This window comes from Rhinoderma darwinii, chromosome 5, assembly GCF_050947455.1.
Source record: "Rhinoderma darwinii isolate aRhiDar2 chromosome 5, aRhiDar2.hap1, whole genome shotgun sequence".
Classification (NCBI taxonomy): domain Eukaryota; kingdom Metazoa; phylum Chordata; class Amphibia; order Anura; family Rhinodermatidae; genus Rhinoderma; species Rhinoderma darwinii.
In genome coordinates, this window is record NC_134691.1 from 275,122,239 (window position 1) to 275,141,880 (window position 19,642).

At 39.7% G+C, this 19,642-nt stretch overlaps 1 protein-coding gene across 1 annotated transcript in view; it reads left to right on the forward strand.

Moving 5' to 3' along the window:
- Nucleotides 1-19,642, forward strand: part of GADL1 (glutamate decarboxylase like 1) — a 235,213-nt gene that overhangs the window by 70,812 nt on the left and 144,759 nt on the right. Inside the window, exons 7-9 of the mRNA XM_075827176.1 lie at nt 3,187-3,266; nt 16,054-16,108; nt 17,565-17,681. Coding sequence (XP_075683291.1) covers nt 3,187-3,266; nt 16,054-16,108; nt 17,565-17,681 — 252 coding nt within the window. The remainder of the gene's footprint in view (nt 1-3,186; nt 3,267-16,053; nt 16,109-17,564; nt 17,682-19,642) is intronic.

Genomic DNA, 19,642 nt, shown 5'->3' on the forward strand with positions numbered 1-19,642 from the left:
GAGAACCGCTGCAAAGAGTGGCTCCCCCTCTGGTGGACTATAGAATGCATTAATTTGAGCTCCTCCAGAGATAAAAGTTGTGGAAGCTTGAATAAAAAATGGGAGGTCAACATGGGACAACCTTTTTAAAGGTGTATCCCGACAATATAAATTAGTGAAATAACCATAGGATAGAATAGTTTATACCATAAATATTACATAGTATAAAATCTTACGTATAGGACTTCCACCGTTCAGGAGCCTCGGCTGTTTTTGTAACATAGACTATATTAAAGAACGGCATGCACATGTCTTATTGGCTCTCCCCTGCTTCTTCACCCCCTTACGGCTCCCACTGCCAAGTTTCTCCTGCACAATGGCGGTCATCTGATTGTGTTTTCCCAAAATGTAGGGGTCAAAGAGGTGTAGCCCCATCTATCAGTCATCAGTCAGAAAGGATATTAAGTGGGTTATACGGGTTTTAATACACAAATCATTCATTTTATATCAATAAAACTATTTTTTTTATTTTTCAAATGATTAACATTTCAATGAAAATGGATAATGTGAGTACAAACACAGATAGAGAAACAGCAAGAAGCTAAGAAAAAAAGAGATTTATTATTTAAGTGGTAATTTAGAGAATGCTAGTGGATGCATGGCAGTGGTATTAAATATTTCATGCAGCTAACAGCCTGGTCTGTGGAATTTAAAGAGATTGATTTTTTTTTATTGTGAGAAATGCTTTATAGAATCATTTGGGAGAGAATTAAAATAAAACCTCGGCAAACAATCCCTTTGTAATTAACATTTTCTCATTCTGGTCTATGACAAATCTGGAGAGACTCATTTATTACAAACCATATTGGCTTATCTGGAGAATACAAGAATCTATACACTTTGGGAGCACAAATCATAGATTATTGGGAATAAGACTCATTTAAAAATATTTAAATGAGCTCATATAAATTAATGTATACTTAGAATGATATCATTAAACCCTTTCTCGAAACAGATTGTAGATTCCCAGACTTCAATAAGCCACAAGGTCAGGTGCCAATTTGCACTTTCAATGAGTTTATTACTGAGAATCACAAAGGCAAGTTTAAGGGTTTTTCACTAGTTGCAAAACATTCTATATGTATGTTCTAGATATTCAGCTTTTCTTTTTTCTTTTAATTTTTGTATCATTCAACTCTACATTGATTCATCCAATAGCCAAATCTCAACTTCTTCTTCCTCCTCTGTAAAAATAAATAAATACTTTAACTGCTTGCCCAGACAGCACATAAGGGAAGATTTACTAAGCAAGATGCACCAGTATTTATAGCACATGCAAAATTTACGATATGTTTTGAACCCACCTTGACAGTGAGAAGTATCCAGAGAAAGTGGCATGGCTATGAGAAGTTGTATAATGTGCTACAATTATTAAAGTGACCCTCCGAGAAAAAGCTGACAATGATGCTTTTGCCACGCCGTAAATATATACATTCCTGGTCCTGGCTCTTCCATAGGTACATGGGGCAAGGGCAAGATGAGCTCCATTGGTGCCAAAGTTAGTGGTTTATGAAGGTGTCCCCATGCTCCCTAACGTTTAACATGACAGTTGTCAGATGGACAATCATTAATTTAACTGTCCCCTGTCGCTGTTTTTCCCACAAATCCCTTACATTCTGAAAACATTAATTTGTAAAAAAATAATAAATAAAAATGGCATTTTCCTTTTAAATCCATAAAAGATTCCCCCTCGTAGATGGCATCCTAGACAACAACCTTCTCCACCTACCCCCCCGTCGCACCGCCCCATGGAGATATTCATATAGGCGGCTCTTTCGCCACGTGACATGCTCAGGTTCGGAGCAACCCAATAGCTGTCATGTACTGCCCAGAAACCTAAAGAGGGAATAGTTATCTTCTAATTTCTCATTAGATTATAGATGTTATTTATTCATTTCCTGTTGCCAAAGTATTACCAAACACTGTACAGAGATTGTCATCATTCAATTCAGTCCCTGTCCCCGATGGGGCTCACAACCTAATTTTCCTATTTTACACACACTAGGGCTTATTTCATAGGTTTTGTTTTTATTTGGTGTGTGGGAGGAAACAAGAAAACCTGCAGGAGACTCATACAAACACAGAGAGAACATACATTTTGCAGACTTACAATAAATACCTATATTAGTTAAAACCTTCCAGAAGAATTTAACATACAGATATAACAATCTTTAACTTGACATTCAACGTGTTAAATACACTGTGACAAGAAACTTTAATTTGGCTTTATCAATGGTTTTCAATGGCTTAAGCGATACGTTATTGCGCTGCAGCAAGTTATCAGTCAAGATAAGGATAGCTACATTTATATTAGGGCCTCCTGTATTTTAGACAAAAAACAGGGGGAAATAACTAAAATGGAGCAGAGAGCTCTTAGTAATAACCATATTATGTAAATGCTAGGGGCGTGCAGAGCAGGAAGTCTGTAAGGTGAAGCTTTAGCCAATAGCTTCAAAGTACTGAGTGATGTCAGAGAAGGGGCGTCATTTTGATAGCTTCTCCTGTACAGCCCAGTAACATGCAGCACTTTCGTTATTTCCTGTGTCGTTATTGACCTATAGCATACAGTGCAGCTTGTAAACTTGCCTTTGGAGGACCAGATTGAAGGAATTAATGACTCAAGGATGTTAAATTACCCTAGTATCTCCAGTTTACTAATTGTTAAAATTTTCCCAGAATATCACTTTAAATTCCTTTTATAGACGGCATATACATTGTAAATACATATTTGAATCTGCCTTATAAAACACAGACACACAGGGAAAGTATGTACAGATATAGCAGTCTTTAACTTGACCCTGATAACTTGCTGCAACAGGATAACCTAGATCGTTATAATCTATTATTATTGTTATTCAAATGTAATATAAAGTGATGAAGATATATATATATATATATATATATATATATATATATATATATAATTTTTTTTACATAGGACATTTTTCTTTTTTCTTTGGGAAACAGTGTGATCCTTACATATTACTTTGCCCATACATTTATGAATTCAACATGAACTTCTCGGGATGGATCATATGTATATTTGCTTTTTCCCAAATGTGTAATTATTTCATTTATATTAGGTAAACTAAAATTATACTGTTCATTTTCCATCTGTATGTACAGTCATTATTTTGTTTTCAACAGTGTCACTACTCCATGAAGAAGGCAGCTGCTTTCCTTGGTATTGGCACAAACAATGTGTATTTTGTTAAGGCTGATGATCAGTAAGTGGATATGTAATTTAAACTTTCCTTTTTTTAATTATACAAAGTGTTTGCAATTTCACAAAGTGTCATTCACATGCTTTATAAGCATATTCTTGACAGATACTTTCCTCAAAAAGAATTGGAGTTGGATTGAAGTTTGCATTTTCAATTATCTTTGACTCCTCTGAACATATTTATCAAAAAGAGATATTGTTTTGTTTTTCAGAAGTTGTACAGAAGGATATTTTAAGTGTAGAACAGATCACCTTCTCTTCAAACCATAAAAAAGTCTAAATGTCCACTAAATGCCCAAAAGTAAAGTCCAAATGCAGCAAATCCTATTACATGATAAACTGTTGTTCTTCTCCAAGCCGTTTAAAAATGCAAAGTATCGGTTTCTAAGTAAGGTAAAGACATCTATGGTAAACTTAAAGCCCAAGTTCATTGACAAAGCAACATGTAAGTTATGTAAGGGCCTGTTCACATCAGCATTGGCTTTCCGTTCCGGCGGAGGTTTCCGTCGGGTGAACCCCCGCAACGGAAAGTCAAACTGAAACCACAGCTTCCGTTTCTGTCACCATTGATATCAATCACCCGACAGAAATCTCAGCCGGAACCCCGGAACGGAAAGCCAACGCTGATGTGAACAGGTCCTTACAGAGACAACATGTCAAGTAACATGAGTGCAGTCATTTTCAATTTGATGCCCCCGTCTGCGCTAAAGGATGTCTTCCTGTCTGCATATGTCAATCAAGTGACATCACTTCCTGAGACTAGACCAGAGGGTCTAGTGTCCTAATAGACCTAATTGTTGTGGTCACAGATAATAATTCATATAAGGCCTGAGAGAGACTAGGGAGGAGGCTGCCCCCATGAATCCAGAAGCACATATGGAACATGGCTCCTAGTCCTGGACTAGGTTAGGATGACATATAATTGAAATAGGGGATAGGATCGTCACATAAAAAAGGTGAAGAGGTTGCCTTGATAAAACATCCCCTTCAAGGCAAACTATAGCCTGGATTTGCAATCCGTTATGATCATTACCACTAAATATATATGTCATTGAATTAATCCTGTGAAATCCAGTAACAAAAAGAATGCAGAATATTGTTAAATATTCCAGATTATTGGCTAGATATACTGTAGAGTAATACAGAAAATCATTTTAAGGGTTGAATTCAATTTAAATATGTAAGTAGCCTAAAATAGAACGCTAATAATAAAATTAATTTATATACAGTATACAGTAAATATATATATATACACACTAGTCATTCTCAATTAATTAGAATATAATCAAAACGTTAATTTATTTCAGGAATTCAATTCAAAAAGTGAAACTTATATTCTATAGATTCATTACACACAGAGTGATCTATTTCCAGCATTTTTACTTTTAATTTTGATGATTATTGCTAACAGTTTATGAAAACCCAAAATCTAGTGTCTCAAAAAGTGAGAAATAATATAAGCCTAATTTCAAAAATTATTTTTAATACCGAAATTATGGCCTACTGAAAAACACGTACAGTATATGCACTCCATACTTGGTCGTGGCTCCTTTTGTATGAATTACTGCATCAATGCGGCGTGGCATGGAGGTGATCAGCCGATGGCACTGCTGAGGTGGTATGGAAGCCCAGGTGGCTTTGATAGAGGCCTTCAGCTCTTCTGCATTGTTGGGTCTGGTGTCTCATCATCTTCTTGACAATATCCCATAGATTCTCTATGGGGTTTAGGTCAGGCGAGTTTGCTGGCCAATCAAGCGCAGTGATACTGTGGTTATTAAACCAGGTATTGGTACTTTTGGCAGTGTGGGCAGGTGCCAAGTCCTGCCGGAAAATGAAATCAGCAACTACATAAAGCTGGTCAGCAGAAGGAAGCATGAAGTGCTCGAAAATTTCCTGGTAGACGGCTGCGTTGACTCTGGACTTATTATAACTGTACATACTTTTCAGTAGGCCAACATTTCGGTATTAAAAATCATTTTTGAAGTTGGGCTTATATAATATTCTCATTTTGTGAGACATGAAATTTTGGGTTTTCATTATCTGTTAACCATAAGCATCAACATTAAAAGAAACAAAATGCTGGAAATAGATCACTCTGTGTATAATGAATCTATATAATATATGAAATTGAATTGAATTACTGAAATAAATTAACTTTTTGATGATATTCTAATTCAATGATAAGGACTAGTAAAGATATATATATATAGAGATCCAAAAATAGGCAGCACACCATAGAGTTAGTGAAAAAAGAGGGTACTTTATTGGCCCCAAGTGCGACGTTTCAGCTCTATCCACTAGAGCCTTTCTCCAGGCTTGAGAAAGGCTCTAGTGGATAGAGCTGAAACGTCGCACTTGGGGCCAATAAAGTACCCTCTTTTTTCACTAACTCTATGGTGTGCTGCCTATTTTTGGATCTCTGTGGATATTGAGAGCTTGGTCTGCTCTCTGGGGCTTGCACCCACATCTTCCTACATTTTTCCACCGGTGCTGCTGGATCTTTTTTGTTTGTCTATATATATATATATATATATATATATATATATGTGTGTGTTAGCCGCTTGTTTTTGCTGATTGGTTAGCAGGAAAGCTGTGTCCATTTTAAAAGGCTTGTATGTGATTATGAAAAAGGGTCTACTTTTTTTCCCAGGAACTGCCCCAATCTTGTCTATGGACTTTGTGTGGTATAGCAACTCAGCCCCTTTGGATAGGGCTCAGCTGCATTACCAGACCTAGCCCATAGACATTGATGCTGTATTTGGTGAAAAGTAGACTTTTTCCCTTATTGCATACAAGCTCTTTATAATTAACATATCTATCTATCTATCTATCTATCTATCTATCTATCTATCTATCTATCTATCTATCTATCTATCTATCTATCTATCTATCTATCTATCTATCTATCTATCTATCATCTATCTATCTATCTATCTATCTATCTATCTATCTATCTATCTATCTATCTATCTATCTATCTATCTATCTATCTATCTATCATCTATCTGCCCGTCTATCGATTGAGCCTACTTAACTTAAAGCCCTTTTACAATGGAAGAATGTCTTCCAAGTAAACGATCGCTGATATACAATACAGCATTCTGATCAGCGCTCTATCCTTCATTTAGATGGAGCAATAATCGGCATGTATGGGGACGAATGATCGGTAATGCGTTCGTTCCCCCATACATTTTGCATCGTGTCGGCAGCACATCCCCTATTTACACATGGAGATTTACTACCCGTAAGGGATCCTTTTTTGGCCCGCATAAAAGATGCCATTCGCCAACAAATGATCAATGGTCCATGTAAAAGGGCTTTTATACCTGCAGTGTTGAAACATTAAGACTGATTAACACGGGGAGATTTGTGCCCATAACAAGTGTCGACGATATAACAGGTCGATCAGCAGTCGTTTAAAGACCTTTCACACAGGCCGATGTAAAGTACATGTATTGTGTACACGGGGAGATGTGCTGCTGACATTGATAATTTTTTGGCTTCATAAAAGATGAGATCAGCCTGTGAACAAGCTGATTGTTTCCCCATTTAGAGCAGCAATGATCATGAACGAGCGTTTCTACGTGCTATTTATGTAAGTAAATTGGCCTTTAGGACATAATGTAAATAATGTATTCATAAATTATTTAATGGAGATAAAAGGTAGAACTGACAATATTTTTCAGTGATGCAAAAATAATGGAATGTTTTGGATCCTTTTTTTACTCTATAGCCAATGTCCAAGGACTTTTTAGGAGTCTCGATAAACTATATATTGTCGACAGATCCCATTAAAATCAGCAGTATCTATTGATTAAAACGATACGGTATATATGGATAGTTCAATGATAAACAAGCTGCTATACCTGCACGGATCAGAGTACAACCTAAACCTTGGAAACTGGTTACTTCGAGGAAGGAAAACATGGAGGAATTGGGTGGCTGAATGACCAGCCAGCTGTGGTGATGGTATTATTTACCATAATTGAGTGGAACTAATAACTTTGTACATTTTAATTGCCAGTTTATTTGAACACTTTTCTAGCAATATGTTTCTACTCTTAAAATTATAGATTTCTGTAAATAACAAAAACAAGCCATTTTATTATTTTAGGTAGGCTCACAAAACCGATACTAACATAAAAGCCTGGAGAGGCTAAAAATGCAAAACATTTTTTTTATTAACGCTAAATAAGTATATGAAGAGGGGACTGTCCTCAGCGTCATATATGCATGATGAACTACTCTCCTGAACTCCTTTCAATACGTTTTTTTTTTTACTAACGATTGCCGAAAAGGGCAATGTTTGTAACACTAAACCCCGGCTGCATAACAAAATGCTGGTGGTTTAGAGGCTTCAAACTTAGTAACAGGTTCCCTTTAAAATTGGACTATTAGTAAATTAGTTTGGTAATTATATTAATTTTACTTAGAGATATTGAAATGTATGTCCTTTGTTGCGGAGGCCATTTTTGCAGAAGTGACAAAAGGAAGTACAGCCATATTGGTTCTCACTTCCTAATTAGCTTCTCGGGAACTGATGGCAAAACCCATTTTGGTATTCAGAGAAAATAACAGGTGGTTATAAAGGGCGACCTTACATTTAAAGATACCCTGTGCAGTACCTTGTGGTGATGCCCCCTCCTCCTCCCATATGGTGTACTGGCATACAGTATACAAATAACCATGCAGGGCCTAATTACACGCCACATACAGTAGTGTGCCTAAATAATAGTGCCATACATCGGTCAAATAACACTTCCATATAGTTGCCTGAATAACAATGCTGTACAGTGTTGTCACCACTATACACTGCAAAAATAATGTACTGTACAGGACCTTGGTAGCAGTGCCACACAATGTATCAATAAATACCAGTGCCACACAATGCTTCAATAAATAACATCACACTTTACTCATAAAATACCAACATACAGTGAACAAATAATAGATCAATAATCTTATAAGTGCTATGCAATGCCTAAATAATACTGCTATACAATTAATATTAGGATTGTTGCAGTTTCACGCCTCCGGTGCCATCTGTGGTGCCCCCTTCCACAGGAGTTGTTGATGCGCCTTGTTGGATGACACGGGCCGCACACACCTAAGGGCTCTGTTTAATAGATAGTTTCCAATGGCAAGTGATGTATTACTGTCATGTTGTGATTGATGTCAGAGTAACATTATATAGTGCATGTCACATTTGTGCACAGTATTCCTTATATAATCTGAATGATGCTCTGTACATATAATTTTTATTATAAATACATTTGTAGAACTGCTCTGAGCCTAGAACTCTCTGCACCAAAATTTGCTCTTCATTTTTTTTTGCAGCATACAAGAAAAATGTGCTTTTAGTAAAATGAACTGGGAACAAAGTAATTCATATTGTGATTTATTAACTATAGATAAAACGCATGCACACAATAAATAGTCCTTCGATTGTAAAATAAGTCTAAAATGTAATTTTATTTCACATGAAGTAACTGCAACTCTTTGTAACTGTAAATCCTTTTTGTGTGCAACAATATGAAAATACACTACAGTCAAAGAATAAAAAAGACGTTCTTCAGGGTAATGAGAATGGGTAGGAAGGAGTAGGTTCCCTAAGTGTAGGTGAGATTGACCTCTCGCAGCAAAAGAAGGGAGAAATTGTATAGTTTGTGCAACAGTGCAGTTTGCTGTGACAAGACAGTGACTATACACATGGCCGGCCTTAGCTACGTGTGACACATGCGGTCGCACAGGGCGCCGGCCGCCATACTGTAAGGGGGCGCCAGTGGGTGAATTTCTCCCGCTCTGCGGTTAGTGTTTGGGGCACCAGCTGGTCAGGTGTCACTCACTGACCTCACTACTGGCTTACCCGCGCCGCAACTACCGCTCCCCCTCCTCGTCTTACATCCTTTTGTGATGATCAGGCGTAATGACATCACTCAGGACGAAAGACAGGGAGGAGACTATCTTACTATGCGTTCCTCGTCTGGCATGAACTGCTATTTCCCCAGGGCTCCGCTCGAGCAGCATCAGCGGGCACAGTGCACTGTAAGAAGCCCAGCAGGTCAGTCAGACTGTGGGCTTTGGTTGTATGGGGGCACTGATGGGGTCTAAAAATGGCAAATGGGCAGAGGATTCAGTGCCACCTTGGTGCCCATTTGCCACTTATTGCCCCTTTAGTGTCCTGTTCAGTGCCCCTTCGATGCCCATTTTACATAAATTGCCCATTTATTGTTCTTCTGTGACAGAGGGTGCTTAAGGGGCAGTAAATGGTAAATATGCATCAAGGAGGAACTGAACATAAGGACACTAAAGGGGAAATAAGTGGAAAATGGGCACCAAGATGGCACTGAATGACACTGTTAATAAATGGCAGATGGGCACATTGTTCAGTTGCTCCATAGTGCACATTTACCATTTGTTGCCTTTTTAGACTCTGTGCACATTACGTTAAAGGGGTTAAAAATATATTCTGTTGAAGCAGTAGAGGAGAAGTTAAAATAAAAAAGAACTTATACTTACCTTTCTCCTCCCAAACGTTCCTGCGCTGGGGGCTCCCGTCACCTCTGTTCACTGTTTGTATACAGAGCAGCTGCAGCGGTGATGTACTGTCACCACTGCAGCCGCTCTGTATACAAACCGAGAACAGAGGTGACAGGAGCCCCCATTGCATGAACGTCTGGGAAGAGAGAGGTAAGTATGGGCTGCTTTCTTATTTAACCCCTTTCAGGACTCAGACGTTTTTTGCTTTTTCATTTACGTTTTTCACTACCTGCCTTCCTAGAGCCATAACTTTTTTTTATTTTTCCGTCAATAGGGGGGTGGTTATTTTTTGCTGTATGAGTTGTATTTTCAATTGGCACCATTTAAAGTACCATATAATGTACTGTGAGGGTATGTGCACACGCTAGCTGGCTTTTACGGCTGAAATGACAGACTGTTTTCAGGAGAAAACAGCTGCCTCGTTTCAGCCGTAATTGCACCTCCTCGCATTTTGCAAGGCTTCTCTGACAGCCGTAAATTTTGAGCTGTGCTTCATTGAGTTCAATGAAGAACGGCTCAAATTACGTTTGAAAGAAGTGTCCTGCACTTCTTTTGACGAGGCTGTATTTTTACGCGTCGTCGTTTGACAGCTGTCAAACGACGACGCGTAAGGGTATGTTCACACGCACTAATTACGGACGTAATTCGGGCGTTTTTGCCCCAAATTACATCCGAAAATAGCGCCTCAATAGCGCTGACAAACATCTGCCCATTGAAAGCAATGGGCAGACGTCTGTCTGTTCACACGAGGCGTTATTTACGCGCCGCTGTCAAATGACGGCGCGTAAATAGACGCCCGAGCCAAAGAAGTGACCTGTCACTTCTTTGGCCGTAATTGGAGCCGTTATTCATTGACTCCAATGAATAGCAGCGCCAATTACGTTCGTAATGGACGCGGCGTTCAAGCGCCTGCACATGCCGTTACGGCTGAAATTACGGGGATGTTTTCAGGCTGAATCATCCGCGTAATTTCAGCCATTACGGACGCCCTCGTGTGAACATACCCTCAATGACAGGTTGTCTGCACAGTACGTCGGCAAACCCATTCAAATGAATGGGCAGATGTTTGCCGACGTATTGTAGCCCTATTTTCAGACGTAAAACGAGGCATAATACGCCTCGTTTACGTCTGAAAATAGGTTGTGTGAACCCAGCCTGAAACTGAAAAAAATTCTTTGTGTGCTGAAATTAGAAAAAAACTGTGATTCCTCCATAGTTTTTTTGGTTTCGATTTTACGGCTTTAATCGTGCGGTAAAAACGACAACTTAATTTTATTCTGCGGCTCAATTCGATTACAGTGATACCAAATTTATATAGTTTTTTTTAAAATATATTTTACTACTTTTACAAAGAAAACTATTTGTTTAAAAAAAAAATTTTGTTTCACCACATTCTGAGAGACATAACTTTTTTTAAATATTTTTGTCTAAGCGGTGTGAGTGCTTACTTTTTGCGGGACGAGCTGTAGCTTTTATTTGTACAAAATTTTGGTACATGCAACTTTTTGCAAATTTTTTATTACATTATTTTAGAGCTAATGTGAACAAACAAAAGCGATTTTGGCTATTAACTTTTTTTTTACGCCCTTTATAGTGTGAGTTATATAAGAAGTAATAAAAAGTACCAACATTGCCGACGTGGACAGCCATTTTAATAGTTTTTCCTGTTATACAAAAGATAGCCTTTGAGTAAACGGAGTAAGGGCCAGTTTCCACGTTGCGTAAATACTGCAGATTTTCCGCAACGGAATTAGTTGCAGAAAATCCACAGCAAATACAGTAGCAGCAAAGTGGATGAGGTAAATACTGAGCGTAGAAAACTGACCTGCGGTGCAGAGTTTTATTCTGCAGCATGTCAATTGTATTTGCGTAAACGCACCTTATTTGTTGCGAGTTTTCCCCATTGTATTCAATGGGGAGGTAAATTCCGCAACAAATAGCAGTTGTTGCGTTTTTTTGCAGCAGGTTCGCAGTGATCCTGCCGCAAAAAATGCCAAGCAGAAAACAAACAATATATTAGGCTATTTTCACACGGAGTATTTTGATACGTTTTTTGCCGCGGAAACCGGGTCGCAAAACTCGTCAAAAACGGCCCGAAAATGCCTCCCGTTGATTTCAATGGGAGGCGTCGGCGTCTTTTTCCCGCGAGCAGTAAAACTGCCTCGCGGGAAAAAGAAGCGACATGCCCTATCTTCAATGGGAGGCAGAGAAAGCGTATTTCACAGTGTTTTATGCCTGCGGCGCTCAATGGCCGCGGGCGAAAAACGCTGCGAATATCGGCGTGCGGGTAGAGGAAAATCTGCCTCAAACTTCCAAACGGAATTTTGAGGTAGATATTCCTCCTGCAAAAAAACTCAGTGTGAACATAGCCTTATACTTACCTAGGAAACTGTGTTTTATCCTCCTGCGATGATGCTTCATCTCATGTGACCTCCGCTGCAGCCAATCACAGGCTGTAGCGGCGGTCACATGGATGAAACGTCATGCCAGGAGGCCGGCTGGATGATGTCAGAGGGCCGGCCTCCTGGGATGATGCTTCATCCCATGTGACCACTGCTGCAGCGGTCTCCTGGGATGAGAGGTCATCCCAGGAGGCCGGCGTGCAAGCAGGCTGGCTAAGTGCTGCAGCTTTCCGCAGCAGACATTCCAGGCGAGAAACTGGCCCAAATTCCCAAAATTCCCTGCGGCGCACAGGGCGTTCTTTTACGCAGTGTATCCTCCCTGTGTGAACTCAGCCTAAGGCCTTATTTACACGAGCGTTGCGCACCTTGGACGTGAAAAACTGCAGTTTTTCACGCACGAGGTGCATCCGCGCTCGGTGCTGCGGGACAGGATGTCTCGCATTCCCCATAGATGAGTCTATGGAGGGATGCGTGAGGCGTGAAAAAATAGGACATGTCCTATTTTCTTACAGACCCCTCACGCGGTCCGTTGAAACAAAGGCTGTGTGAACGGCCACATTGAATTACAAAGGTCCGTGGGACGGCCGATGTTTCAACGGCCGTCAAACGGACGTTTAACACGCTCATGTAAATAAGGCCTAAAGGTAATTTCACATTACATCCTGCCCGTCCGTGTAATGTATGCACCGGGAAAGCTCCCAGAACGTATGGTAAACAGTCCCATACAACTGATGAAGGTTAAAAAAGCCTCAGTTTGGGTGGGACTGTGCTATTTTATGTAGTGGCGTTCAGTAAAAAAAAATTGTACTGCATGTTTTTTGTGCCCATTTTTTGTATGCGCCAGGAGCTTTTCCGCTGCATATGATAAATCGACAGGCAGGACGTAATGTGAAAATAGCCTTACCAAAACATAGGCCTTGTTCACACTGTGCTAAAAGCGGCAGAAAAATCGGAAGCAGAATGCCTCCAAACATCTGCCCATTGGGAAAACGGTGTTCTGTTCCGACGGGCCGTTTTTTTACACGGCCATTTTAAAAAATGGCCACAGAAAAATACGGCCACAAAAACAAAGTGCATGTCACTTCTTCAGCCGTTTTTGGGGCCGTTTTTCATAGACTCTATAGAAAAACAGCTCCAAAAACAGGTGTTAAAAACGCAGTGAAAAACGCGACTGAATAAAAAACGGCTGAAAATCAGGAGCTGTTTTCTATCTTGTGCGTGCACATACCCTTAAAAATACTAGTGGTTTTGTAAAGTTCTTTTTAAAATACAGGCGCTTTTGACGCGTATTCATCACATTTTTGCATGCCTTCGGTGTGTTGTTTTGCAGCTCAGTCAAGACTCCGATTGACTATAGAAATTAGGTGCAATTTTGGCGCATTTTCGGCACATTTTACATGCAATAGAATTGACCTGACGCTTCTTTTTTTACGCGACACATTTTTAAACAAAACGCGTCGTATGCACTAACGGCACGCTATATCATTGATGTCAATGGGACGCTTAAACCAAGCATTTTTGACGCGTTTTTAGGCGTGACAAATGCACAAACAAAAGCACCAAATGCTGACAACACATAACAATGATAAATGGAGTGGGGGGGCACCAAAGAGCAATTCCGCACAGGGCACCCTGTAACCTAAGGCCGGCCCTGACTACACAGCAGAAGGGTGGAAAGTGTTTATGGCACAGGGTTCTAATGTTACATTTTTCTGAAGAGCCTTCCTAAAATGATAGGTATCAAAGCAACATAAGAAAAATAAAATTTTGAAAAATAAACTGTTGTGCAGTTTAAAGGGTGTGTCTCAATAAGACAGTCCCATTCTAAATGCCTATTGGGGCACATTGACATCAAAGAGGATGTGTCCCTCCTTGTACTTTTGCTATAGATGCTTATGACGAAGTGCCACTCGGGCCGTTTTTCATGGCATCCGAGTGGCACTGGATAGTTTTTACAGAGCCATTCACTTCAGTGGGTGATTCAGGTCAGTGAAAACAAACCCGACTCTCCGATCCGTAGAAAGAGAGAACATGTCCTATCTTTCCACGGACGGGACTCACCTGTGCCAGGGCCCTTACAGGGTTAAAGCTTTAGTCCAGCTTAAAAACTTCTAAACCGTAAATTTGAATAGAGGACCAATTTTATTTTACTGCATTACATGCTTACACTGCTTAGGTTTTATTTATGTATCTATCTTCTGTCGCTTGTATAATGCCAACATATTCCACAGTGCTGTAGAAAGATTGTCACTATCCACATTAGTCCCTGTCCTCATTAGGGCTTACAATCTAAAATCGACCACATGCACACTGGGCTCAGTTTCATAGGAAACTATTTAACTTATCTGAATGTTTTTTCAAATGTTGGGGAAATCAGAAAACCTGGAGAAAGCCCACACAAACATTTGAATACAAGATTCAGTGTTGCAAAGCAAAAGTGGTTAAGGGCATGCCCACACGTGGCGGATTTCCTCCGCAACTGTCCGCATCAATGCCGCACAGAATCTGCGTTGCAGATTCTGCGGCGGATCTGCCCAAAATGTGCAGTAAATTGATGCGGACTAGCTGCTGCGGACTGTGGTAAAAGTGCTTCCCTTCTCTCTATCAGTGCAGGATAGAAAGAAGGGACAGCACTTTCCCTAGCGAAAGTAAAAGAATTTCATACTTACCGGCCGTTGTCTTGGTGACGCGTCCCTCTTTCGGCATCCAGCCCGACCTCCCTGGATGACGCGGCAGTCCATGTGACCGCTGCAGCCTGTGATTGGCTGCAGCCGTCACTTAGACTGAAACGTCATCCTGGGAAGCCGGACTGGAGACAGAAGCAGGGAGTTCCCGGTAAGTATGAACTTCTATTTTTTTTTACAGGTTGCTGTATATTGGGATCGGTAGTCACTGTCCAGGGTGCAGAAACAGTTACTGCCGATCGCTTAACTCTTTCAGCACCCTGGACAGTGACTATTTACTGACGTCGCCTAGCAACGCTCCCGTAATTACGGGAGCCCCATTGACTTCCTCAGTCTGGCTGTAGACCTAGAAATACATAGGTCCAGCCAGAATGAAGAAATGTCATGTCAAAAAAGCAAGACGCATCCGCAGCACACATAACATGTGCATGACAGCTGCGGACTTCATTGCGGAAATTAGAATCTCCATTGAAGTCAATGGAGAAATTCCACCATGAGTCCACAATCAGTCCGCCACAACTCTGCAACATCCATTGCATGCTGCGGACACCAAATTCCGCACCGCAGCCTATGCTCCGCAGCAGAATTTTCCGCTTCGTCTAAACGAACCCTACTAAATAGAAGTGGAAGTCAATGGAGAAATGGCTCCGCTGCGGATTAACGCTGCGGAGTGTCTGCAGCGGAATTCAAGAGCAATTCCGGCACGTGTGGCTTTGCCCTAACACTGAGCCAGATTTAACCCCTTAAGGACTGGTTCATTTGGACCTTAAAGGGTTATTCCCATCTTTTATGCATATCCACTGGATATGCCATAAATATCTGATAGATGCGAGTTGCAGCTCTGGGAGAACTGGGGCACTCACAGGCAATCTGAAGTATTGGGCCATGCCATTGATTTTCTTCAATATTCTACAGACTTTGCCATCTATGAAATCCTTGTTTTCGTCTTGGAGGATGCATTTTTTGCCAATTCCTTTTTTTTTTTTTTTTTTTTAACATTTTGAAGGTGCTTTATGACTTTTGACCTTTGTTTCACAACAGTAAAATAATATTTACGGCCCTACTTATTGTAAGATATTATTTTGTAAGATTAGGTAAAGGTTATATTTGCAATAGTTTCTATTGGTCATTCATTAATTCTTAAAAATACTTTTGTTTTATTTAGAGGAAAAATGATACCAGAAGACCTGGAAAATCAAGTGCAGAAAGCAAAGGAAGAAGTAAGTTAATACATAGGGAGGAGTCTATCAATCTTTCTACACCAGTTTTCTGGTATAAAAAAATCTCAAATGGAGCAAAAAGTTGTGATTTGTGCAAAAAAATTGACTTTTGCAACATTTGGAGCGCTCATGCTGCTTTCCCAAGAAGTGAGATGCGCTTAGTGAAAAAGACGTGGCCTGACAAATTTCCTATAAGTTACGCCAGATATTGGTGTAAATTATAGTGCAAATCTACGCCAGCTCGAAGCTGGTGTAGATTTAACTTTCTGGCGCATGAATGGCCAAAGATGCGCATGTTTTAAGAAGCGTGCGCCTCATAATAAATGCATAATAGATGCATCTTACTTCAGCGTTCTTTATATTAAGATTGCTAATAAGGTCTCCTCCCCACCATGAGGCTGGATTCACACCAAGCTTTTTTATTGCGTTTTTTTAACATGTGTTTTTTTGTTTTAAAAACTCCCATTCCAAGATATGGGAGTTTATCTACCAAAACCAAAACAAAAAACTGCATGTTAAAAACAAAAATGCACTGTGTGAATCCAGCCTATGGGTATATTCAGAGGGCACATTCAAATTTCAGTTTATTTCCGTGAAATTGTGGCAAAATGCAATGTTTTTTCTTAAGGTTTGCAAAAAACACAAGATTTTCCCATGGTTATGCAGTAATTTACCATTAGGGCTTATGTACATGGCCATGTTTGTGCTCAGTTTTTTGTACTGAGCTGTAATAAGGCTGCCAAAGAGGTGTATGAAGCCACTACTGTCCGGGAACCAGGAGTCGAAACCAGTACAACTAGTACCAGACAGAAGGCGAGTGTGTACTAAGACGATCCGAGGTTAAAGAGCTTGTCCAGGTTGGAGGCTGATTTTTTATACTGATGATGACCTATACACAACATAGGTTATCAGTATATGATTGATTGGTATTCAATACCCAGACCCCGCACCGATCAGGCACCGACCTGGCACCAAAGGCACTGATCAGTATAAAAAACAGCCCCCAACAATGTAGCAGTTGAGTTTGCAGTACAGAGGGGGTAATCTAGAAATGTAGTCAGGCAGTCCACGGTTCAATTGTAGGCAGATTCAAGTAACTATAGGAGACAGCAAGCAGGTTAGTCATAGAATACTAATAACTGACACAATGGCCAGAGCACTGGAAATTCAAATAGAGCACCTAGCCCTGTGCACATGCTGCCCAACATCCCTGCCATCCCCACCGCGAGACTCATTGTGGCAGCTGCCAGGGAGAGATGGCGCTGGACCGCAGAAAGGTGACTACACAACACATGTATTTGTCATGTGCAAGAGAGTTAGTTTCTGTATTAGCAAGATCTCTTGAACATTTCTCCTATAGTTCAAGTATCCAAAAGCTCTAAAGCAACACGGGTCTACTGAAAGTGAATAATAGCGCAAAACTAATAATCATTTTCTGTATCTACTTATTTTACAGGGAGCTGCGCCATTCCTTGTTCTTGCCACAGCTGGCACTACAGTTCTAGGAGCGTTTGATCCTTTGGATGATATTGCTGACATCTGCGAGAAGCATAAACTTTGGTTCCATGTTGATGTACGTTAGTAGATGATGCATTTCTATAGTTATATATGTAAAAGGAGCACATTTAGATTTACAGAACATTCCACTCTAAAAGTAAAAAGTCAAATTATCAGTTAATATTAGTCCTTAACTCGTTCTCTCGCAGCCACTGCAGAGTAAATATTGGCATGTATATATATATATATATATATATATATATATATATATATATACAGGTATTTCCCAGCAGGTAATTAAAGGGGTTGTCTCAGGAAGATAATCTTTGTAAACAGAAGACACCCTGGCAATCAGCTGTTTGCTGCAGGTCTGGTTTCTCTAACCACCAACAACCATCTGCTATCGCTGAGGGAAGTGAAATCCGTATCACATGGTGGCCATTCAATTGAATGGCCGACCATATAATAGGCCAGGTCCGCCAGAGTGGTAGCCGCTCTTAGAGAGTAGCTCCCATTTGGGAGACCTCCCTCTATGATGTCTATATGCCCTATTAGGGCATATGGAAAAGGGTTGTCTTCATGAGACAATCACTTTAATGTACAGAATGAAAATAAAAGATATTTTACATTCTCACTACTTTATATAGTTATCTTAAAATTGTAGGGTGGATATTCCTGCATGAGAGTTCTTTCACACACAGCGCTTTTAGGGAGAAAAAAAAGGCATTTTTCCTGGCATCGTTTGCCTTGTTGGCAAAAAAGTCTGCAGCCAGATGTTAGCTGAAAGTCAATGGGGAAACATTGTAGTTTTGTTTGTGTCATTTTTTTTTTTCTTTTGTCATGCGTTTAATGGCTAAGTGGGCTTGGTTTGAAAAAAAAAAATGCATATAAAAAATGTCTTACTTCAACAAACGCCACCCATTGTCTGTAAACAATGCATAAAATCCATGGCGTTATTTACAAGCCAAAAACAAGCATCAAAAAAAGTGTGAGAGTTAACCCTTTGGGTACAGTCACAAAGCACAGATTTTGTTGCAGAAATTTTCATCTAAATGGAACTTGCAGAAATCAATGCACCTGCTGCAGAAACAACCACATTCAGATGAATGGAAATGATTTTCGGCCGCAGAAATTTCTGCAACAAAATTTGCCGCGTGTGACTGCATCCGAAGGCTTAATTCATACACTTTTTTTTTTGTGCACATCCAGCTGAACAGAACTGATTAATTTGCTTCAATGCTAAGAAAATGTCTAAGATTCCAAATTATTTAGAATGGGACGTATACCTACTCCGGTCTGTCCACATTGCCAAGGAGCTGAGGGCTCCTTCCTACATATGTTCTGGGAATGTCCAATTATTAATAATTTCTGGACTAAAGTACTGGAATTTCTCGAGCTTAAATTAGGACTCCCTCGTATACTTGAACCCAGAACTTGTCTTTTATTACTGGTGGAAGAAATTATTCCTACTGTGGCGGTTAGGTCTCTTATGATGCTCCTATTATTTTATGCCAAGAAAACCATACTCTAGGGTTCCTCCGCTGTCAGCATGGATTACATTAGTAAACTCTACCCTGTCAATTTTTAAACTCACGTATGAAGCACATGGATGTCCTGATACATTTATGAAGGTGTGGAGCTTTTGGATAGCCAACCCTCATACCAGCTCATAGGCTTGATATAGCCCAGGTTGACTGGATCTAGAGTTGCTGACGTCTCCAGTTGGTCCCCCATTCCTCCATAGAACTTCTCACTTTGACTAATCCTCACCAGATCTTATTTTATATATATATATATATATATATATATATATATATATATATATATATATATATATATATATATATATATATATATACTACTCATTGTTAGAGTTTTGCTTTGGTATGTAAACTTCTATGCATATCAATATGTGAGACATGGATCCGTGTGTTTTTGTTAATAACTGAGGTCTTAATAAAATGACCTTAATAAAATGTCTAAGATGTTAATATTTTTTTTTTTTTAATTATCCAGATCAACAAACAATACATTTTA